We start from the raw sequence: 24,232 nt of genomic DNA, 5'->3' as shown, positions 1-24,232 counted from the left end.
CGAGACTGAATGTCCAACCGAGACTGAATGTCCAACGAGACTGTATGTCCAACGAGACTGAATGTCCAACCGAGACTGAATGTCCAACGAGACTGTATGTCCAACGAGACGGAATGTCCAACCGAGACTGAATGTCCAACGAGACTGTATGTCCAACGAGACGGAATGTCCAACCGAGACTGAATGTCCAACGAGACTGTATGTCCACGAGACTGAATGTCCAACCGAGACTGAATGTCCAACGAGACTGTATGTCCAACGAGACTGAATGTCCAACCGAGACTGAATGTCCAACGAGACTGTATGTCCAACGAGACGGAATGTCCAACCGAGACTGAATGTCCAACGAGACTGTATGTCCAACGAGACTGAATGTCCAACCGAGACTGAATGTCCAACGAGACTGTATGTCCAACGAGACTGGATGTCCAACCGAGACGGAATGTCCAACGAGACGAAATGTCCAACGAGACTGAATGTCCACTATTGGACATTCAGTCTCGTTGTACATTCCGTCTCGTTGGACATTCAGGCCGCAAGCGTTTTTTTGCCCATTAAGCAACGCCCACCAATAGAAACATCGCGCGCAACCTCCGCTGTATAGTGCATAGCCTGGCTGCGTACTCCCGAGGAGGAAGCGGCGCATCTCGAAGCAAGGCGTGTCGGTCGACGGGGAGTACGAGCGGCGACGGGCCTGTGCTTCGCTCTGTCAAGCTTTGCGCGAGTTAGAGCAAACTGCCCGCGATTCTTTTGTCAGCGTAACGACGTTTGCGGCCTGTATGTCCAACGAGACTGAATGTCCAGCGAGACGGAATGTCCAATAGTGGACATTCAGGCTCGTTGGACATTCGCGCTCGTTGGACATTCGGTCTCGGTTGGACATTTGGTCTCGTTGAACATTGAGTCTCGGTTGCACATTCCATCTCATTGTACATTCCATCTCGGTCGGAAAATTAAAATGAGTCGCCAGTTGCAGGAACCGAAATTCTACTTCATAAATTACATGTAACTCGGCAATGTAGACCCAATATTGTGGGTAACTTTAGTGTCACCCTTTCCGTCGGTGGAATCCAAACCCACACCTTTCGAAGAAAGGAGCCCCTCGAACGATACCCCTTATTAACGCAACAGCGTTAAAGAGCGTGTTTCGCAGAAATTCCGTTGTCGGTGTCGGCGGCGTTGGTTGTGAGCGAAAAATCACCTTGTCCATGACCGAAAAATCGAGAAAGATGCAAATAAAAGAAATAAAGAAAAACTTCGGTTTGAGTGAGAATCGAACCCAGGCCGTGTGCGTGCCAAACACGAGCTCTACGATCGAGCCACGGTATTGCACGAAACTGCTTCAGAAAAAAAAAACACGATATGAATGTCATGTAGCAGGAGTCTCCTTAACGCATGTAATATTGCGTGGTAGAAGCGCGCCAGGTGTCGAAACATGTGAATTGCGCCACGAGTGGGTGTTTTAAAGGCCTACCCATTACAAAGCGCTGAGACATATTTAATCATCAGCTGCAAAAGCGTCAACAAAGTGACCAGCTGCGTAGGATCGCGTGTTGCCTTACGGACGCGTATTGGGCCGGCCCTTCGCTGACTCGCGAAAGGAAGAATTATGGCGTAGTGGGCAGCTAACAACTGTACTTGAAGTAGGCATTCTAGGATATTTTGAAACGGCCAATGTTACGCGCACAGTCGTTCGTTTCCCTACAGCACGGTTGAGGCATGCACCGAGAAGCGAAGCCAGGCTAGCGATTGAGAAGGCGATGCGCACGGGACACGATTACGCTCTCGCGTTCTACTCTTGTAGGCGAAGCTCAAGCGTCCTCCTATTTTTTTTTGTACTTTGATAACGAGGGCTTCGTTTCGGCAGACGTGATGCAGAATGTGCGGGTTTATTGGTCAGCTGTCGCCACGTGCGAAAATCACGTACCTCGTAACGCCCGCTGAAAGAGTGTTCCACACTCGCCGCCTTGGCTACGAGTGGCGCTGGCGGGCACTCCCAGGGGCTAAACGCACATAAATACCCCAAAAAGTGGACGAGAGCGCACTCTTTCGTAATTCTTTAAGGGGGTGTGATGTCAGACTTCTGACATAACATTAAGCATGTAATTGAACAAAATAAAAGAACTTATGAAATATACATATGAAAACTAAACACGAAATAAAAATAAAGAAACGAAAGTTGAAATTGTGATAAATACAGTAAAGCAAGATTAATAAGGGAACAAAAATACGATGCCCAACGCCACACTGAAGATTTACAAAACACACAGAAAACGCGATCTTCCTTTAGGCTATCTTAACGCAATGAATCCGTTTCCTGAAAAATTTCGAACTACGGCAAGTTCTGCTCTTCTAAATTGAACATTCCGTCTCGTTGGACATTCATACTCCTTAGACATAGTCTCATTGGACATTCCGTCTCGGTTGGACATTCAGACTCGGTGGACATTCAGCCTCGTTGGACATTCTGTCGCGAACTTGCAAGACGCAATGTGGAGACTGTAGTATATTTCTCACAATACTACGACAAAAGCATGCCACTAGATCGCTGTAATTCATGACTGTTTCTCTAAATCTTACGACAAATTCACTCGTGCCTAACACTTGTATCGGACCCGCAACGGTGGTCTAGTGGTTATGGCGCTCGACTGCTGACCCGAAGGTCGCGCGATCGAATCCCGGCCGCGGCGGCTGCATTTTCGATGGAGGCGAAAAGGTTTTGAGGCCCGTGTACTTAGATTTAGGTGCACATTAAAGAACCCCAGGAGGTCGAAATTCCGGAGCCCTACACTACGGCGTCTCTCATAATCATATCGTGGTTTTGGGACGTTAAACCCCAGATATTATTATTATTAACACTTGTATCGGAAATCTGTAAACATTGATAGGTTAATTTTTATTTAGGACAAACCTATTATTCATCTCGCCCAAGAGGAGCCGCTGTTGCTCGAAATGTCACGAAAAGAGAGTGTCCGCACTGTCGGAAAGTATGAGAGACGATGTATAATCTTCAATGTCCGAATCCTTGGGGCTAGTCAGCCCTTCCGCGAGGTTTCATCAAAAGGTGGGAGCCCAAACATTTGTGGCTTGAATTCAAGCAGCGAGCCAAGGCACACGGTGGCTCGACGCCGGTTTTCTTCGTCAACGCGAGGATCCGGAACCATAACTACCTGCATGCCAGCAGCCAGAGCAGCCGTGACTCCCATGGGAGCGTCTTCGAACACTAACACCTGTGGACAAACGGCGAGGAAGACAAGTAAGCGTTTATTCAAGGCACATGCACTCACAGAATTTCGACGATTGTGTAAGAAACCGAACGAGGCCGTGACGTATGTCTTCGGGGCGATTAACAGACTAATTTGAGTGCTTTTGCGTAAAGCAACCTAATAGAGGCTTTAGCTGCTCCGGTATTCCGGTATAAAGGGTGTTACGGAGGAATGCCGGGTTACCGGTACGCGTAATTTTGTTTCCTCGCGTGTTCGCACACTCCAGGAAGAAAACGTCGCGAGCGGATGCCTGTTCCGCCGCTGGCTTGCATACCCGGATACGTCCCAGCGGTTGGCACGTATCACTGATGAAGGGGGGTGAGGAGGGGAGGGATGCAGTCACCTACTCCGCTCCACTTCGAGGTTCTTACTACTTTGCCAGCAGCACTTATGCCAGGACTAGAGTCCACAGCGGCGTGCCAACGAACGACGACGTCTCAAGGACGCGGGTGTTCGCGGCGGCGAAGGGGCGGTGGCGATTCAGCTGGGGGTGCAACCCAGCAGTCTGCCGGTGCGGTTTGCTCCTCGCACTTGTCGTTTTCTTCCTTGCGTCGGCGAACACGCGAGCAAACAACATTGCGCTACCGGTACAGGGCCCTTAGTTACCGGACGATGGTATCAACATCTTGTGATGCCTCCTGCAACCACACGTGTCTTTTCACCTAGTGGCCTTCAGGAAAAGACGTTTAAAAAGTGGACTCATTCGGTACTAGGCCGCTGCCGAAAGTTTACGCGAGAAGAGAACTAGAACGGTCTAGCTCTCTGGAAAGACAGTTCTGTACTTGCTTGATTCAGCTCGGCCCGGCCAGATCGCACTACCTCTCCGGACTCTCACGTCGCTAACAGCAAAAATATAAGCAAAACATCTAGGGTTCAGAAGAGCTGGTTCCGATAGAAATTTACATCATGTAGCGCAGTAAAAGTACACATCTGACATCGACTACACCTTCTCAGAAGGCGGCTTCTCGTCGAACATTGACGCAGCCAGGAGGAAGATGTCTGGGTGTGGCTTGCCGCGTTTTACTTTCGTTCCTCCGCCGGTACAGACCACGTGGTGAAAGAGTGGCACAAGGTCTCGGTGCCGTGACATCTTGAGGTCGAACAAAGCAGGCGTCGTGCTCGTCGCGACAGCCATGGGAACACCGTGAGCCTTCAGGTGGCGCAGGAGACGTTCAGCGCCTGCATGCGTGCAACTTCGCTTGAAGATGTTCAGACTTCAGTCTAGTTTCATCGCCTGTGAACGACAAATCGAATGCGGTGCAGATAAACATGAAATAAGATACACACATAACGTGTTCACGTTACTTGATCTGATTTTGACCACTGATTAACGCCGTTCCTTGCGAGATGAATGCTCGCCAGCTAGCCAAAGTTTGCGCCCAGTAAACCAGGTGTTGGGGGAAAATGAGAAGCCGGAAGCCGCGGCTCGCGCATTAACTTTTCGAGCCGTGACACTTACCAACTCGGCAGAATTCCAACTCCAAACGATTTATCAAAATTAAAGCCTTACCACCGCAACGGACCTGCTAGCTCAACAGCATTTTACCGGACAAGTATACTCCCCTCCCCAGAAACATCTAGCAGGAGCGGAGGCCATCAGTTGGAGAAGAATTCAAACCAGGGTTTATCCCCCCACTAAAAAAGATGACACACCATGTTTACGATGCGCTATAGAGGTTCCTGCCCTTGGTGTGGAGGATATCCAACATTATACCACATTACCTGAGGCTGCTCAAAGCATCCCCCACACCTGACAGACATAAACATGACATCAATACACACGTTGGAGCAGTGGGAGGGGCCACTGTCCAGCTCTGATCTCGCCAACCGGCTAGCGCTGCTCGACCAGGCTGGATGGGTGGCTAAGACCTGTGGGGCCCTTGACTAAGACTGAAAGGTCATGTTTACTGCAGTCAGTATTTCACAGGAAAATACTAGCAGTACAAACACGTATACGGCAGCGGCAGCTATTTGTTTGAATGTGTTGTATGAGGTGTGCTGCACTTGTCTTAGAACAACCCGTATACAATAACGTCATGTATAAGGACCAGCCTTATGTGTAAGAAGAGTTCACTTTAATCATTTGTACAAGTCGCCGTCTCATTGAGGTTCCCGATTGGGCTAAGGGACAATGATCAGCTATGGTAACCACAACGGAAGACCATAGTTGTACCATGTGTAGCGTATTGCTACCGCAACCGCGGAAAGTAATCACTGGTATATCCGCCTCACGAGACCTGAGCAGCTTTAGTGTGCTGAAGTGTGGTACGCTGTGAAGTTCGGCAAAGTATCCAGAAATTCAGAAGTGGAAGCTGGGGATATGTTGAACGAGCAGGAGGAAGTGCCTCAGACAGGCTAGCCGACGTTTCGACAGGATCACATATCGTTGTCAGACACCTTGTCATCCTCGGCATGTTACCCGCCATGGTGATGCAGTGGTTATGGCGCTCGGCTGCTGATCCAAAGGTGGCGGGAAGAAAAATGCGGCCGCGGCGGCCGCATTTTCGATGGAGGCGCAAATGCTAAAGGCCCGTGTACTTAGATTTGGGCGCCCCAGGTGGTCGAACTTTCAGGGGCCCCCGCTACGGTATCCCTCCTAATCATATCGTGCTTTTGGGACGTAAAGCTCTGCAATTATGATTATTATCCCAGGCCTGTTTTAAAGAGCTTAATGTTTACATCCGGTCCCATTGTGTCGCGTGTCGCTGTTGGTAATCGCCAACCGGAAAGAAGGCGATTACCGACAAGGCGCCTTTGACAAAGATAGGTCCTCCTATTGGAACGTCGAAAAGCCTATCTGGGAACTTCTTCTGCTCATTAAAAATATCGACCCTTTGTTTTTCCACCTGGTATTATTAATTATTAATAATTCCGCAGTATAGTAGCTCCACTTTGTTGCCGTTTATTGTTTTCGATGTAGTAATGCCGTTAGGGACCCTTCAACAATTTGGTTGGGTCCCTGATTTTGTAAAATGCAATGTAATTAAAAAAAATACTGCAATAAACCTAAAGCTGTACGATTGTCAACGTGGAATGTGAAGGATTACAGCCGCTTGCGACTGCTGCGCCAACAGTGTGACATAAGGATATCAACAGTTAAGCGCTCACCAGGCATGAGGTCACAGTCGTGGTAATATTCCCCGCAGATCTTGTTCAGTTTCTCCATGCACTCGCTCGGAGTGATCGGCAGGCCAAGGGATTCGACGATAGTGCGCGCCGCGTCGAAGTCTGGTGTGCCCAGCACGCGCCTGTCGAGCTCCCAGGTAAATTGTTTGCCATAGCTAGATGCAAGCATCTCCGCAGCGCGCGAGTAGAGTTTCTCGGTGTCTGCAACAAAAGAAAAAGGGAGAGTGAGAGCGTAAAGAGTAGATAGCAGAATGAGGACAGAATGGCACCATACAGAACGACTGTGCATATCCGTCTGATCCGCTCCGAATGCACGTTTAAATTTCGTTGACCAATCCATATCAAGCTGGAGGAAATTACTCTTAGCTATGCGTACCGAGTGCGAAGTCTTCAAAATGAGTGTTCTCCCTTATGGTGTGTTCGTAGGTCTTTTAAATGCTGCTATATATCGCAAACATTTCGCTGCAATGCAGTGCAGTACAATGACATAGAGTGACCGAAAAGAAGCGAAGAATTCTTAATTTTAATACTGCAAGATATGTTGCAATAATATTACCTGGGGCAGTGTAACGTCCTGAAACCACGATATGATTTGAGGTACGCCGCGGTGGAAGCTCCGGAAATGTAGACCATTTGGTGTTGCAAAACGGCAAGGCAAGCTGTAGTTGCTACTGGTTCAAACATTCAAAGCGCTAACACGACAGGAACAAGAAAGGGCACAACAAGAGCGCTTAAAGGGACACTAAAGAAAAATAACAATTTATGTCAGAGTGAAAGCTCAATGTATGACAACGTCTAATACGGCAGTAATATCAACAGCAGTGCCCTACTTACCGGGAAATTAAGCTAAATGTATCACACGATGAGCGCCACGAGTGGGACATTTTGGAACTGATCGCAATGACGTGAGAGCGCCCGACTACAATTAATCACTAGTAATCATACTAGCTGCAATAAAGAAAGAACCTTCCGTGCATCAAGAGACGTAATAAAATGCTGCTCCTTCGTTCCTGTTTGATTCATAGAAAAAAGAACCTCTTTGGCGTTGCCATGGGGAATGGCGCGCGTGGTTCAAAGATTCCGTTTTCGCCGAACTGCGCTTCACCCGGCGCCCGGATTCGCTCACGCGGTCGCGTCTCAGTGGTAATTTCGATATCACGTACTGCCGCGTGTTTTTTGCACGCTCGTGAAAGTCGCTCTCACAGAAAGTTCGACGACATGCCGCATACATTTGATGTTGCCGGATGCCCGATTGGTGCACGACGCCAGTGCACGCCACCGCGCAGTAAAGGCGGGCAACTTTGGGCACGGCAACAGTGACGTCAGAAAGGCCACTTTCAGGCGGGTGATTTGAAGTGCGCTAACGCGATGCGGACCACTAAAACGTGATTTTATTTCAAAATAGGCATATCCTCGGCACAAAAGTAGCAGAACAAGATTTCTGGACCGCTATTTCAACAATCAACGCCGACTTAATATTTGCCTTTAGTGTCTCTTCAAGCGCTCGTGTTGTGCCCTTTCTTGTCCCTGCCATGTTAGCGCTTTTATTTTTGAACTGTGCATGTGATGTTCTTTAACTTGACGTGACATCGTATAGTACATGGGCCTCTCTAGCATTTCTCCTCCATCGAAATGCGACAGCCGCGGCCGGGATCGAACCCGCGACTTCCGAGTCAGCAGCCGAACGCCGCAACCTGTACCCCCGTGGCGGCTGCAATAAATAATGTAATGCTGACAGGATATATCACTGAGGAGACACGCTTGAAGGCTGCAGTTGCGAAGCGTGCATTCGAGGAATGGTAACATTTATTGGGCGCGGTTCAATGCTATTTTTGAGCAAGCCCATTGTCGGATAAATATATATTTATGAGTACTTGCAATGAAATTAGAGGAAGTGAAAAAAAAGATGGCTGATCCCTCTGTCATAGGAATCGGTATAACACGGAAGTGAAACGTCTCGTCACAGAAGTAGTTGATTGTTTTAGTGCATTGGTATATGAGAGCTTGTACAATGTCTTACTGTTTTGCAGATATAGCACCGCTTGATGTGGACGCACTCATGTTGACGCCTAGTGGCACATCTCCGTACCGACGACTAACGCCCATGATCATGTTTAACCATTGTGGTAGCTGAAGTTCTTAACATATACGTACGTACCGCATATGGTGAACCCCACGCTGAGATGGCTATCAACAAGAAGATAATAACACCGATACTCGATATGCACTTTTTTCAAAGCGCCGTGAAACGCGGAAGGAACGCTACGCGCGTCGTGTCTTTCATCTAGCCTGGCCGTTAATTCTTACAGAGCGAGAGGGGAACACGGTGCGACAGCCAGGCGAGCGTGGGAGAGCTATATTTCGATATAGATAGATGCTGTGAGTAAGGCTTAGGCTAAAGCCACCACCTCGCAGTGTGTTAAAGCGTTGACGAAATTACACTTCTATTTGAACACGCCGAATGGACGGTCGTAGCAACGGCGTGCCTTGTTTTTTTTTCGAGCGTGGTGGCACACGCCACCGCCCTTCATAAAGGGGACGCTCATAGCATCTATCCATCCATCCAAGAGCGCTGTGAGGAGGAAAGTGTGAAAGATAAAAGGCGCGTTCATGTAGCCTCCGTTATGTGTTTGGCGGTAACTCAGTTGGCTAAACGCCCGCCAGCCATCGTCGCGGACCGAGAGGTCATGGGTTCGACTCCCTTCAACGGAACGTTTTCCTATAGTTTTTTTTTGTCATCTGATGGCGTTATTTGCTGACGCATTTCCGTGACGGAAATACGTGATGAAAGTCTTGGTGGACCCGGCATAAAACACTTTCGTGTTAAAAAAAGAGAAAGAAAAACGCAGTGTAATTGGAGCACTGTGATGAACGAATGCTTCCATGGTGCTTCGTGAAACCTGGATTCATTCACCTTACGCGTTCCTCGCGGATCAGAAACATATGCAATAAACCTTTACGGAAACTTTTATTTTCAGGGAGTCACTTATTCGCCATCTTACCAAGAGTCATCGTGACGATATACGACGAACGAGCAAAGAAAGCACTGGCCATGAAGTAAATTACGGCAGCGACATAGCCGCAGATGAATGTTAATGCAAAGTGATAAGGACCCATATAGTATGTCATCATTAAGATGTGCTCACCTAACAGCAGGCCGTCGAGATCAAACAGCACGTGCGACACGGATTTGAAGGTGGACATCGTGCGCTTGCAGCAGTTAGCACAACACGGATTGCTTTTTGCGTCGTCCTCGGATGGACTAGATTTGTGAATAGAGTCAATGAACAGAAGTAGGAAGTTAGTGAGACGTGTGTGTTGCGGGAAGGAACACAATAGTATAATGCCAGCGTAATCCTATGAAACTGTTTACGGGATGGAAGTGTGACTCCTACTGGAGCGCTATGTAACTCGGTTTGCGTTTCCTTTAAGTGAGATTTCTCATGCTACTTTAACTGTACCATGTCTTTCCTTTTTCATTCGTGAGGTTGCTTTCTATTCCCAGTAGGATTGTCATCGATGATGTTTGTGGCAGAACACTACCTGAATACAAACCGTGCGTCACCTACAACTAAACTTGCGTTGCAGGTTAAGCCTTGCTGGCATCTAAAATGCAGAAGCCCCCAAGGAATAACTACTTGCTGCAGTAGCCACTGCAGCGCAAATAACTGGGAGCACCGTGTGCTCAGCCGCATACAAGTTCACACCACCGCTCCTGAATAAAAAAAAAAGAAAAGGAAAGAAAAGAGGAAAAAGAGAAAAGAGAGGGGAGGGTAGTTCTGAGAAACTAACACTCTGATAATCAAAGTGGCCTGTGGCAAGCATCATTCATGGGCCGACATGATCGCATGTCAGTACCTAAAATGACATGATAGACGAAGCTTGGTAATGAATGCCATACCAACTTGAGTTGCGACCATATTCCATCGGCGGAAGACCGAAGGGCTTAGTCTGGACGGTCATCAGCGTGTTTGAGTTGAGGCCTGTCCGACGCCATTTGTTGTTTGAAGCGTAGACTCGGGAACCACGGCGATTTTCATGCCGGCAGCAAGCGTAGTCGTGGTGACCCTAACGGAGTTTCCTATCACCAGGACCTGCATGTATGTGGCGCGCACTGAGATGTCACATATGGATTATTTGTAATGTTACATACGACCGGTTGTTGTCAAGCGCATCAGACCGGTGCGGCGGCGCGCGTTGCGTTCGAGTAGTCCAAATTCTCCGCTCGGAACATGTTCACTTGGTTCTTGCAAGGCACTGAGCAGCAGGTCGGAGCGCTTGAATGTCGCCCGCCTTCGACCTGAGGTCGAACTTGGGGCATGAAAATCAACGTGCAAAAAACAATCTTGCTAAGAATCGCACGTAAATTACAGCCCAGTTTTTATTGTTATAAGCTTTATAACCAACACGTAATACGGAATAATATCTTTAAGTGGTTTGGCACTTACTTCTAACGGTATCCTGGTCGGGAACGAACCGGTATAATGCGGTTTAGAGAATTTTTCGAATCTTACACAATCACAAAAGGGTCCTTTAACACGAAAGTGTTTTATGCAGGGTCCACTGACTTCACTAACATCATTTCCGTTACGGAAGTGACGTCGTAAATGTACGCGAAGAGATGAGATGAAAAACCGGAAGTTTCGTTGAATGGGAGACCTGGGATCGAACCCCACGACCCCCGGCCCAAGACGACGGTGCCCGGCGCTCTAGCCATTGTGCACCGACGCAAATTGCGCGAGGCTTTCACAAGCGCGCCTTGTATCTCTCCACACCTTCCTCTCACAGTGACCTTCAATCGCGGGGCGGTGTCGCCGTCAGAAGCGGGTGAAGTGACGTACTACATCACGACACTATCGAGTGCCGATAGGGAGCGCTTCGGTGGTTTGAGCACAACGGCGGCATTCAATGAATATTGTAGAAAAACTGTACGGTCCATGCAATGCGCCGTACGCGACGGTTCGGTTTGGTGACGACGGAAGTACGTGCTTTGCCTTTCGCATCGTGTTAGCGTGTCGACTCGTCGACAGAAGTAGTGCAGCCTCCACATGCACCAACGGAGTTTCTCCGCCGCTAATGCTTGGAGTGCGATAGCACCGGCTAATAAAACTGCTGCAATAAACGGTACAGAAGGGCAATGACGTCGACGGGATGAATTATGCGCAGAGAGTGCTTTGGTGGAGAGAGAGAGAGAGAGAGGACACCAGCGGATAGCGGAACGCCTTCCCACGTTCACGGCTTACGCTGCGAGCTCTGTCCCTCGCGTCCCTGAAACGCTGTGTGGTATATGCATGAGCAAAGGCGTAAGTTACCCTATACTTGATGACGACGCTTTAAATCATTGCATATCGAGTACCAGTGTTCATTACGTGCTTGTTTGATGCACCTTTGCGCGGGATTCGCCCTATGCTGTGTCCGGGTGTCTGTTAACTACTCCAGCTAGCACAAGGGTAAGTCAAGATCATGGCGTTAGTCGTGGGGATGGAGATGTGCCAGCGTCAACGTGAGTGCATCCGCGCTACAACGTTGCTATAGCTGCCAAACACGAATAGACATGTGCAAGCTGTTATACTTTAATCTATAATAAAGAATTCTTTCTACTCCGGTGCAGAGACGGTTCACTTTCGTGTATACGATTCCTATGATGGAGGGGTGACCAACCACGTGTTCTTGACACCAGTGTTCTATCGACTGACGTCACAGACAAGAAGCAGTTTCCCCCAAAATGCTCTTAGTGATGGCCATATTTTAGTGCTCGTCTCCCGCTGGCGAAGTGCAGCAAGATGCAGCAAGGCGGAAGTGTCTGCAGAACACGCCTTGTCTTTCCTCCATGTCCCTAAGTTTCTGCTTATGGAAAGGGCTTATGTGAACAAGCACAGTAAACTCCCCTGGTAGTCAGCAATCGCCCATGTGTTTTTTATAGTCTGTGGAATTTTAGCCCTGTTAAAAATGATGGATCGTACCTGAGTTGCTGCGCAGACACCATTTAGCCACTGCGATTCGCAATGGCTAAAGGGTGGATCTTGCCACCTCTTGCCATTGGCACAGCCTGTTTACGTCAGTGAACGATAGGGATGGGGACACGTGACTCCGCAACTTTGAGTTGAGGACGAATATATTTCTTGTATTTTTGAAGTTTCTATGTTCAAAAACTTCGAATTGTGTGCCATCAATTCTATCGTTCTCGTTGCATTTATATGTAAATTTATCATTCTACGTAGCCCCAAAACTAACTAAAAAGTATCCGGGCATGAGAAAACATCGCAGGGCTCTTTAATACCTTATAGTGTTGACACGAACGTTTGTGAACAATAACAGATCGTACTTCAGTGATCACTTATCTACATTTTTCGGGCCTTTCTTTTTTCTATTTCTTTTATCTATTATTCCCCTTCGTAGAGCGATCAACCGGAACGTCATTGGTTAACATCCCTGCATTTCACCTCGGTACGTCAGAAGTTTCGCTATGGTTGCTGGGATTGGTCATGAAAGGAGCCTTGGTCGTGCAGCATGGACACCTTGAGCCAGAAAACGCAAACGTTGCCTTGATTTCCGTTGTGTCTGCACGCCTTGACTTTTTTCACTTCCGTCTGGTTTGTCTGTGTATGTCTCTATCTCAATGCTTAGGCCTATTCAGTCAATCCACCGATGTACATTCCTCTAGGGAGATTTTCTGCCCAACATCAACTTGGACCCACATCTTGAGATGGTGTCTCTTGTCGAGCTTCGACACGCTGTAGTGCAAGATTTCTGAATGCAGCACGCTCTGTCTCACTCCCTGATCCGTGCCCGAGCTGACCAAGCGTGGTAAGAAGCGGTTAAGGAAGTAGCGATGCTTCGCCATGTTAATGTCGAATGGGGCCGCCTTGAAGCTGACCGCAGTAGCCACATGGACTCGCCATTCGTATGCAGGTGGTGCACCAGTCGGAGGGATCCCTGGAAGTAAGTCGCGGTAATCTTTGTGACATCATCGCGAAGCCCCTTTATCTCTGATTTCTCACAACGAGCATTGGGTGCAGAACTTGCTTCTCAGAAAAAGGAAAAAACAGTGCAATGTGAAGGAAATGTACATATATTTGAAACTCGATCTAACCGAAACCCGTAATTTTACGAAGTTCCCGAATCTAAAGAAGAAATTTTGATTCTCTGACAGGTACGGACAGGGTACCTGTCGTATTCTTTCGTTCGTAGGCATACCCTGAGAGGTACGCATACGAACTAACGAAAATTTGTAAGCACTGCCTTGCGCGTATACGGTCACACAAGCGCATGCCTTGTGTGACGTGCTTCAGCGTATAAAAGCGATGCTGCCTCATTTTAGAATAAACAAGTTTAAAGTTGCGCTTGTGTGTCTCGTATCATCTCTTTCCACGTCTTTTGAAGCGCCTACCAATCGTCGTCACTTAAGGTGAGCAAACATAGTACTTATAAAACACTGCTGTAATTCCTTGCCAGAGAGTGTCTGGCATTGCGTGGATGAGTCATTGCGCATCGTTAATTTTGGTTGACACCATGGCTCCGAAGGCCGCGTTAAGCAGAGTTCACGTGGGAGAGCAGCGATGCGACGGCGGTGAGTCTGAATGAAAAGAAAGCTTAGCAATGGATGCAAAACTGAAAATTAAGCATGAAGTCTTTCTCTCAACGGCCTGCCTTTTGGTACCCGAATTTTCCAGGGATATAGGTGCGAAGTGAATGGCTCTGCAATGCACACATGAGGGGTCGTCGCCTTCTATCCTGTCGATAACCAGAGTGGCCATAACACCCCATTAAAAACAATGACAGGGCCAGATCAACTAAGTAACGGTCTATTGCAGAGTTGGCGCTCCCTTGGATGACCGGCGGTGGGGGGGGAGGGGGGGGGGGGGTTCTGCTCGCCTAATGCTACAGCAACTAATAATGCTATAAAACTATCAGCCTGAAGTCTATGCTAAAAACTATCAGCTCAACATAATCCTACAAAGCCTATACACAAAAAACAGAGAAGGTAGATTTTCTGAAACTTCATAAAGAGAACGGAGTAATGCTAAATTGCCAACAGTGGTCAAATATAGGGCAAAGGACGCTTCTCAAAATCAGATATACAACGGTAAGTGAACAATACTTGCTGGGGAAAAATTGCATTGTGTAATAGGCATACAAAGAAAGACTAAAGATTTGTGCAGACAAAAAATGAGACATTAATAACATGGCGGTGTTTTGTTGCACGCGGTAAAAGAAGTTGTAGATACGGTTCACGGGCTACACGGGGTCTGTGTGAGTGATGTGAATACCGACACTTATGTAAGGCGGTTGTTATTTCTGCTAAGGTTTTGATATCTATAAAATGTCATGACCTTCGGATTTGAAACATGCGTATATGCCATCAATGCATTTCTTGTGGTATCGAGCTTTTCAATGGCGTTCTTTGTCCAAGTTTGTTGACATTGTGTGAGCAGAAATTATGATTCATTACTGCGGCGAATATTGTGCGTATAATGGTTGCTGTTAACCATCTTAGAAACCATACCCAAACTTATTGCATTGTGGTCACAGGCGAGCGCAGGGTTCTTCATAAGGGGAGGGGGGGGGAGGGTGTCCAGGTTCAGCCTCCCCCTCAACGGTGGAGTCCGAAAGGAGAAGAGCTCGAAATGGCTATGAAAAATTGAAAATAAAGCGAATGTACTGTCCTCACAAAGGTCTGCCGTAGTCCCCGCCTTTCCAGGCTAAAAGTAGGGAGTAACAGTTATTGAATGCAAGATTAGGGCTTCTTGGTCGCCCATTCTCGCCAACAAAAAGACATGCGTCAGCTTTACCCTGCGCTATAAAAAATGACGTGAAAAGTACGACTGAGTGAAGGCATGGGGCAGAATTTTAGGCGCTTTTTTGTCCTGTGTTTCAGTCCAACCAGTTTTTGAAGGCATATGTAAAGTTTCCTAGCTTTGATTTGATCCGAAGCACAGTACCTGGTGTCAGATAGAAGGGCATGCCACGCAAGAATAGCATTCCAGCCCTTGCGATTGCCGGTCATGGCACCAAGTACAAGTGCGGACTTTTGGAGTGTCTGGATTGCTGCCCGACAGGTTTCTTCTCCACCCGTTCAGATGAATGCCCATGTTAGGACGCCGTGTCACACTGGACACCGGAATTACCGTTGGTCTTTTTTGTTGTTTTTATTCGCAACAATTTCACCATACCACTACGGGGGATTGACAAGGAAGAAGAAATTATCGAATAAAAATCAAGTAATGACACTGTATACAGAGGCAAAAGTGACAATGGTGAATGTGATCACAAAGCTCATCACCGTCCCATATGCAGTAGCCAAGTACGACTGGTAGGCGAAAGCCATCCGGTGTGGCAATTTGTTCTCGTTCTTGCTCACCTCTATACTGTGGCTCACACCACTGGGGGGCATTGGCCAAGAAATAAGTGGTTTATAGCAGCGCTCGGCGCCTTTGGCGCCCCAAATGCACGTGTACACCGGCGCGCTAGTTCACGCGAGGCAACGGCAACCGCGGCCTCTCCGCTCGCTTAGTCCGAACCCACGCTGGTGGCCGTACTCCTGTGAGATACGTGCACACTACACTAGCAGCCAATGCGGTATCACAATAGCCCATTAACCTTTTGACTGATTCTTACGGCGTCCCCCCCCCCAGTACAGCTCGTGCGGACGCACGGGCGTTACTGACTCGTCCACGGCTGCCGCCCTCTCAGCGCAGCCGGTACACGGCTGCGCTGAGAGGCGCGAGAGGCGGGGCAAAACATGGTGTCGCGGCGGCATCAGCTCCTTCAAAGAATGACAAAACCCTAAGGGGGCGCACACAACGAGGCACACTCATTCAGTGTTTCTTTGCCACGATTATTAAGGCCGAAAAACTTTCATGCCTCATCAAACGCGAAAAGTGAGTGTCCCTCCGCGGGGCGGGCGGCATGAGTGATGCAAAAAATATCGCCCTTTCGATGACTCACACTAGGACGTCTTCAGGGCTCGTCAGAGATTGCCGAAATTTGTGAATCATCATGACATCACAGTGACGTCAAATAGGTGACCTTAAATTGATGACGTCGTAGCTTGAGATCCTTGCTTGGTTAAAGGGCTCTGCAACGCAAATTAGCATACCGTCTTCAACGCTTGTTCAGGTTACTGTGGGAATGCTCCGACATCGTTGCGCAAGTGGCAACGCGGCAAACAAAGCCGTTATATTTATTTTACCTGATAAACTACCTTGCTTTCGACTACAGCGGCACACATCGGCTATTTTTGTTATGGGAAGTGAGGTTTCGTCATGTGACAGTGACGACAAGGCCGTGCGTTTTGATTGGCTTGATGCGACAAGTACCATGTAATATTCATACGGAGGTAGCTAGGCCATATTACTGAGCCCATAAGGAAACAAAACCCCTTTTTTATGCTTTCTCAGAAAACAAACCATTGCTGTCCTACAGATGTATTTTCAGAACAACGAACACGTACGCTAGGTGCGCTGGGGAAACTGGTGGACGTCCCCGTTATAAAGGGACGTTCTACGCTATCCATCCATCCATACATCCATCCATCCATCCATCCATCCATCCATCCATCCATACATCCATCCATCCATCCATCCATCCATCCATCCATCCATCTGAATGGTAATCAAACGATACTATTCCGCGTTTTGCCTTTTGCGGCATCGAGCGACACCGGCCACACCGGCACAGCGAAACCACGCAACGCTCAGTTCGGTACGATGCTGTCAACGAAAAAAATGCCCCCACCTCCTCGAAGGAGTCGTGAGGAACTGCGAATGCATTTCTTGCGCCGAGAGTACACGGCGCGTCAAGTAGTAATTTTAATGGCGTAAAGCTGGACACATCGACGCGCTCAAGTGTCTCCCTTTTGGCGCTCTTTCAACGAACGGTTCCTACCGTACGTTCGTACTCACCTCAGGATGTTGCCCACCGCCCTTCAATGCAGCACAAACGCGTTTAGAACGCGCTGTTTTCAGGCTGTGTCAAGGCCAGCACAAACGCTACAAACGCGTTTCGAACGCACTGCATTGAGGCGGTGGAAGCAGGAGGAGAGAGAGCGAACGGCGAGAGAAGGAGCGGCGAAGCACTGCACTACCCACTCCTACACTCCCCACACGCGGGAGCTTCCGCCGAGCTCCCGCGATGCGCGTGCCCTCACACCGCCATAGCGCGCTCCTCCTCTCCACTCACTCTCCGCTACTCCGCCCGCACCACCTGCTCCGGTTGCTAGGGGCGAGGATAAGCGCGCGCGCCCGCACGCTGTTGCTATGGGCAGAGGGAGTGCCAGCAGCGGAGAGAGGCGTGTGGACAAACGCCGGACGCTAACATAGCGCCGACTAAGAAATGCATTCGCATTAAAAAAAATCAAACGCTACCGGCCGACGCCTTCCATGTCATCGGGCGTTTAGCGTTTCGCTCTAGGCCCTCGGAGCCATCCTCGCGTTGCGCGGGGCCTCAGCGACACACTTTCAATCATGCAAGCCATCGCTGCGTCGCAAGAGCTCGCGCTCCGAGGTCTGTTAGGTCTTCCAGACTCACTTGTGCGCACTTACACGACAAACATGGGAGCGTCGCTAGCTGATGCACTTGGGTTTGTCGTAACCATGGTAACAACGCCGTCAAAAAAGAGCAGGTTAGCAATAGTACTGCGTGAAGGCCACATGAAGGTGACATTCGGTATGTCTTTATAAGACGCGCGCGGTGATTAGAACCGGCCTTTTGACGTCAGTGGGGAAGTGAAATTGCGGAAAAAAGCCTTTCTCGTCGTCGTCTGCTTGAGTTTTGACTTTACTTTTCCTGCACCAATTTGCCTATCTTTTTGAGTTCGTCTCGGCATTCATAACTGCACGCATTTGCGGTGCAACATAAGGCAGGAAGGAGGGCCGACCCTAGAGGCGCTGCCAAAACAAAGTCAGGAGTGAAAACATCCAACGCCTCCGAGCCCGGTGGCAGTGCGAAACCACGTTGGTTGCAGAAAGCTTTGGGAGCGGGGGGTAGGGACTATTCAGAATCCACTGAGAGGAAAAGGTGAAGACGGCTTTCACGCTTTCACCTTCGAGGTGGACTGAGGTAAATCAAGAAGGGCCGGTGGCTTTCTATTTGAGATGTGAATTAATCTTCCCTCGTTTCGCGAAATATGCGCAGAATATCCAGCCTGCTCGACGCTTTCGCGACATGCCTTCATTGACCGCCGACACGCTTGCTTCCTTGTAGCTGAACGATTGTTTCGCCATTCTCAGCAAGGACAAGGGCGAGAAAGATGAGAGCCCCGGAATCGAGATGGCCGTTTTCGCCGCCTTCAGACGAGGAGGAGAGTATCACGCGTCTGCATAATTGTACCAGTTTCGTTCTTACTGTCTCTGTTCCTCCTTACCCTATTTCGCAGCGGGGTAGGAAACGAGATATTCATTTCCTGTTAACACCCCTGCCTGTCCTATTATTACATTCATTTCCTGCTTCTCATGCAGTTGTCACGATGTAAAAATACTTTCATTTAGAAATGAGCGACACTAACATGCAGACTGTGTTTCTGAGCATTTAAAATTTCTTTAAACGAGAGTGCTTGAGGAAGTTACCTTTAAGGCAGGTGTATGAGAAGAAAGGATGGAGAAAGGCACGCGCGCGTCAAGCTTCGCTTGCCCCCATTTTCGCGTCAAGGCAATGGCTCCTGCATTACCTCACTCTAAAGTTCTGAGTCTCGAAATGAATTTTTTCCACGATAAACCTTAAACTGGTTAGGGCATCACGTCATACCTTGCCTTCGAGTGTTTAGCTGGTTGGTTTATGCGGTTTAACGTCCCAAAGCGAGTCAGCCTACGAAAGACGCGTTACTAGAGGGTACTGTAGAATTATGACCACCTAGAGATCTTTAACCTGTACTGAAATCACACATTACACGTGCCTCTAGCATTTCACCTCCACCGAAATGCGACATCCGAAGCAGGGACTGAACCTGAGTCTCTAGGTTCAGCAGCCGAGCACCGTAAGCACGGGGCCACCCCGGTGGTCCGGATAAGAATAAAAAAAAAAAAAAACAAGGTGAACTGCGTTGCCGACGCTTCTCTCCTTCAGTAGCTGACATGAAAATTTGCGGAAGTATTCAAGCAATTTTTGGATCATTGCTGAGCATGCGCTTATTAAACCGCTCATTTATAGGCTTTATGTGCAGTGTTAAGAAAGGAAGATATTGCTTATCTTTTGACTTATTCAACTTTCGCTGGTGTTGCATTCTTCAAGTAAATGAATTGCGAAGCATTTTAAAGACACAATCTTTCAATATGTGTAGAAATGCGTGGTTCAACGAAAATTCTAAAAGCTGTGATTTATATCATGTAGATCCACAAATCGAATTTGAAATTCCGTTGTCTTTAGACAGAAGTGTGGAAACCCTTATTCACCGATTAAGGCTAGGAACTGCCTACACCAAGCATTTTTTACACAAAATTGGCCGCGCTGAAACTCCTGAATGTGATTGCGGATTCGTAGATGAAGACATATATCACCTCCTTCTAGAATGCCCACAGCACGACGCACCTAGACGCCGTCTTCAATCATCGTTAATAACATTAGACCGCAGACCACTAAGTTTACGGAAACTTTTGGGCCCGTGGCCAACAAGAGGCTTATAAAAGTGTGCTTTAAAAGCATTGAAAATTTTTCTTGAATAGAGTGGTATCCTTGGCCATTACTAGCGCATTTAAGCTTTGTTTTGTATTAACGGAAGAGTGTATATTTATGTGTGTTCACTATTTTTGTCTTGGATATGTTATGCAACAGTTGCTGTTCTTTTTTTTAACATCAGAGTGTGTACACATGTATGTGATTGTTGAATATGTTGTTTTGACTGCTATGTAATGTCTTGACTGTTACGCTAGGGTGTATATTGTATGTACTACGGGTTAATTGTGATTAGAAATTTGGACACTATGTACTCCAAGAGCTAAGGAGTAGCCGGCGCCTTATTTGAGCGCCAACATCTCCTTACATCACGTCAATAAAACAAAAAGTATTCTAGTAAGCGTCGCACATTTTTAGTATAAGAGGTTCTGCGTGGTGAGTACGGCAAGCATACTGCCTAGTCACCATTGACATGGCAAGCTCTTTCTGCGAAGTGGAAGCGTGGGAACAGACAAATGAGGACGAAAGACCACACAACACGACGTCCGTCGTCCTTTGTCTGTTCCCGCGCTGCCAGTTCACTGAAGGAATGTGTACCAACCAGACCAACTATCGATCCTTTTGACATGACAAGGCAACAACCAGTGAAGGCTGACAAGGGAAGGGACAGGGAATGCCATTTCAATTTAGGCTACCACGGGCGTACTGCGAAGTCACGATGACATGACAAGACGACAAGGAAATGAAGGCTAGCAAGTGAAAGGAAAGGCAATTCGATTGCTTTTTAGACTGGTAATGGCAGCAAAAGTCCCAAAGGTGCACTTTGCATCCGGCTAAGAAGCCTCTTTTCTGTTCTCTTTTCATCCTGAATTGATTGTATTGATCCCATCCGCCTGCAATAGCGTTCTGCACCTCACGTGATTTTGCATCTGTCAACTACGGTGGATCAGTTGTTACGGTGTTCGACTGCTGACCCGGCGGTCGCGGGCTAGATAGTTAAGCGGATTTCACTATCTCAAGCTCTACTTGTAACATGTGATCTCTACTAATCAAATTCTGCCTGAAGCTTCAAAAAAAGAAAAAAAAACAAAAACCCCGCCTACGTTAGCACACTCTAGCGCTTATTTTAATTTGTTAGTTGGAACATGTAAGTCACAGAGGTGAATCTTGCCGTTCGTGCATAAAATTTGGTCATCGTATAAGGACATATTCTTGATCCGTGATGTGCTACGCATCAAGGGGCTCCTTAAATTTTTTTTAGAGCCAACATCACTTTCAGTGACCAGATTCGCAGCGAAAAGGCGTGGTTATCTCGCGAACTTGCTCATATGCGTTAGCATATTGGAAGTTCTTATGTCGTCCATTCTAAAAAGACAGGGCGTGCAAACACGGCACAAGAAAGAAGTCAGGACACCACAAACGCCTACTAACAATGAAGAGACGCACAACGGCTGAAAAGAAAGAAGGCACGAAAACTTATCTGCGCAGCCCATGCAACAGGCGAACCTATCGATTCGGCACGCGTGGCGGTCTACGTGGAAGTAACTGTTAAGGCATTTGATTTCATCTTTATGCAAGTTAATCGACGGTTGGCTCACGCATGCGCTACCACTATTCTCGATATGCCAAGCTTCAATCATCAGGCGCGTTTCTTCATTTCTATGCCAGTACAACACTGCGCACTCATCAAATTTTGGCGTGCACTTACAATCTCGACAATGTAAAGATAGATTAGAAGGTGAGCCTCTGTTAGCGATCTCTTATGTTCCAACAATCTCTGGTTGATGCATCGGCCCGTCTGTCCTACGTAGAAGCGGCCGCAGCTGAAAGGGATCTTATACACCACGCTCGTACGGCAATCAGTGAATTTGTTGGTGTGTTTTACGAAACAATATCGGTCCGCTTCTTGTCTTTTACTCCCTCATTCTTCCTCTGCACAGCGGCACAAATCTTACCTAGCTTATTGGCAGCCGTGAAAACAACATTACGCCGTATCTAGTTCCTACTTTCTTTAGCCTGTGAGATACGCGATGAATGTACGTATACCTACGACACGTTTCTTCCTAACGCTTTCTGCAACCATGCTCGAGGACTTAACACAATAGACTATCTTTAAAACGTTCAGCGACCGTCGCCACTGCATCACGAGGATACCCTACATCTAAAAAGACGTGTAACCTGTGCGTTACAGCTATCACTCATTTGGTGCTCACACGACTTGGTGAGGGACTGATCTAATGCAAGACATGGCGATGCCGTTTGTTTACAACCTTCGAGTGCTTCGACGGAAAATTTAACAGCGGTTTCGAAGATCTAGGAGAATACTGCCAGCAACCCGTGGTTCTTCTGGAACGTTAAGGAAATGTCTAGAAATTGTATATCCATTATTCTGAGGCACCTCTTTAGTAAAGCTCAGGCCTCCTCCATTTATTCAAATTTTTCGCTCACGGAGTTACCACCTTTTCAACGTCCTCACCACTACAAAAATCAAGTAATCGCCCACATAACGGAAAACTTAATAACCGATTACCTAAGGCGCCTTCCAAAAGATTGTCAATCTTGCTAAGGTATAAATCACTATGAACCGGCAACTTTAGAACCAATACTATCCCTGATTTCTGCACATAAACGCCTTCCTTCCAACCTACCAGCGTCGACTTTAAATACATGGAAAGGATTTCTAGAAATGCCCGGTAGAAACACCACATTTTTCGATGAAAACCGTCTGGTGCTCTTGTTCGTTAATACATTCATTAACACATTTTAACAAGCCCTCATGCGGCAATGAATAATACAGGTGTTCAATATCCATACTAAAGGCCTCACAACTGCCGGGGTTCTCCTCTGAGATGAACTGAACTAGCGCCTGAGAATTACGCATACGAAAAGGGTCTGAAAAACTCAAAGAGGTTAAGCAGTTCTGCAAATAACTAGATACAGCGATTGCCAGGTGCCTTGCTCTGAAACGATTGCTCGAAACGGAATCTCGTTCTTATGTGTTTTGGCTGAAAAAAAAACAATTCTAAAGTAAGTGATTTAGCCTTCTCGACATTACAAGCTATCTCTCAAGATTATGTCTTAACAAAAGGTTGACAGCACGTTGCCTAATACCGATGGCTTAAGTTTTACCGTCCTAAAATTCTTTCTACGGCTGTTAATGCTTTTTCTGAGAACAAACTGTCCGGCATAATTACAAATACCCTTCCTATCTGAAATTACTGGCCTGAGTCTTTCGACACAGTAATTAACCAAAGGCCAGATAGGATCAGAACACTTGAGATGCATATTAGAACCCTTGATGCTAGCAACGCAGTCTGAAATGCGTGGGAACGCTCTTCTTCAGGAACAAGTCTAGTGATTGCACGCGGCAAACTTAAACACGTCTATGGTTCAGGTTCGGCTTAAAACAGTATCTAGGACCTAAGTCTAGGGTTTTGCAGTGACTATCATCTAAGGCAGCTCCTCCAAGGACTAGCAAGTTATTGCTGTAACTGCTAGTCCTTGGAGGAGGCTGCCTTAGATGATAGTCACTGCAAAACCCTAGACTAGGTCCTAGATACTGTTTTAAGCCGAACCTGAAACCAATAGACGTTTTAAGTTTGCCGCGTGCAATCACTAGACGGTTCCTGAAGAAGAGCGTTCCCACTGCATTCAGACTGCGTTGCTAGCATCAAGGGTTCTAATATGCATCTCAAGTGTTCTGATCCTATGCCTGGTTAATTACTGTGTCGAAAAGAAACTCAGGCCAGTAATTTCAGATAAGGAAGGGTATTTTGTAATTATGCGGACAGTTTGTTCTCAGAAAAAGCATTAACAGCCGTAGAAAAGAATTTTAGGACGGTAAAACTTAAGCCATCGGTAGTTAGGCACGTGCTGTCGACCTTTTGTTAAGACATAATCTTGAGAGAATAGCTTGTAATGTCAAGAAGGCTCAAATCACTTACTTTAGAATTGTTTTTTTCAGCCAAACACATAGAACGAGATTCCGTTTCGAGCAATCTTTCAGAGCAAGGCACTGGCAAGTCGCTGTATCTAGTTATTTGCAGAAATGCTTAACCTCTTTGAGTTTAAAACGATAGTCTTTCTGGGATACTTTAACAGAGTCATTCAATCTCTTTATGGTCACTAAACTGCACCGTCACACTATGGGCGAGCTTCATACGCTGCTCGAAAATGCCGCAACGCGCCGCCGCTGCGCCACAGAGGCGATCGTCCTGCGCCGTCCCGCGTAT

The 24,232-nt window shown here is 47.4% G+C and overlaps 1 protein-coding gene across 1 annotated transcript; it reads right to left on the bottom strand.

Moving 5' to 3' along the window:
* Positions 1 to 3,035: 3,035 nt before the first annotated feature.
* Positions 3,036 to 9,596, bottom strand: LOC119398555 (pseudouridine-5'-phosphatase-like). Its single transcript, XM_037665397.1, has 4 exons — positions 9,539 to 9,596; positions 6,375 to 6,593; positions 4,213 to 4,445; positions 3,036 to 3,230 (listed from the first exon to the last, which is right to left on the bottom strand). Exons 1-4 carry the CDS (start codon positions 9,594 to 9,596, stop codon positions 3,036 to 3,038), a joined length of 705 nt encoding a protein of 234 aa, XP_037521325.1.
* Positions 9,597 to 24,232: the final 14,636 nt, after the last annotated feature.

The sequence above is a fragment of the Rhipicephalus sanguineus genome, chromosome 7 (genome assembly GCF_013339695.2).
Source record: "Rhipicephalus sanguineus isolate Rsan-2018 chromosome 7, BIME_Rsan_1.4, whole genome shotgun sequence".
NCBI lineage: Eukaryota > Metazoa > Arthropoda > Arachnida > Ixodida > Ixodidae > Rhipicephalus > Rhipicephalus sanguineus.
This window is presented reverse-complemented; position numbering and strand designations above follow the sequence as displayed.

Coding starts and splice junctions, on each gene's coding strand:
- LOC119398555 (XM_037665397.1), bottom strand. CDS start 9,596: ATGTCCACCTTCAAATCCGTGTCGCACGTGCTGTTTGATCTCGACGGC. Junction 4,446..6,374: donor CGACTGTGACCTCATGCCTG/GTGAGCGCTTAA, acceptor GCACGCATGCAG/GCGCTGAACGTCTCCTGCGC. Junction 3,231..4,212: donor AGAAGCCGCCTTCTGAGAAG/GTGTAGTCGATG, acceptor GTTTGTCCACAG/GTGTTAGTGTTCGAAGACGC.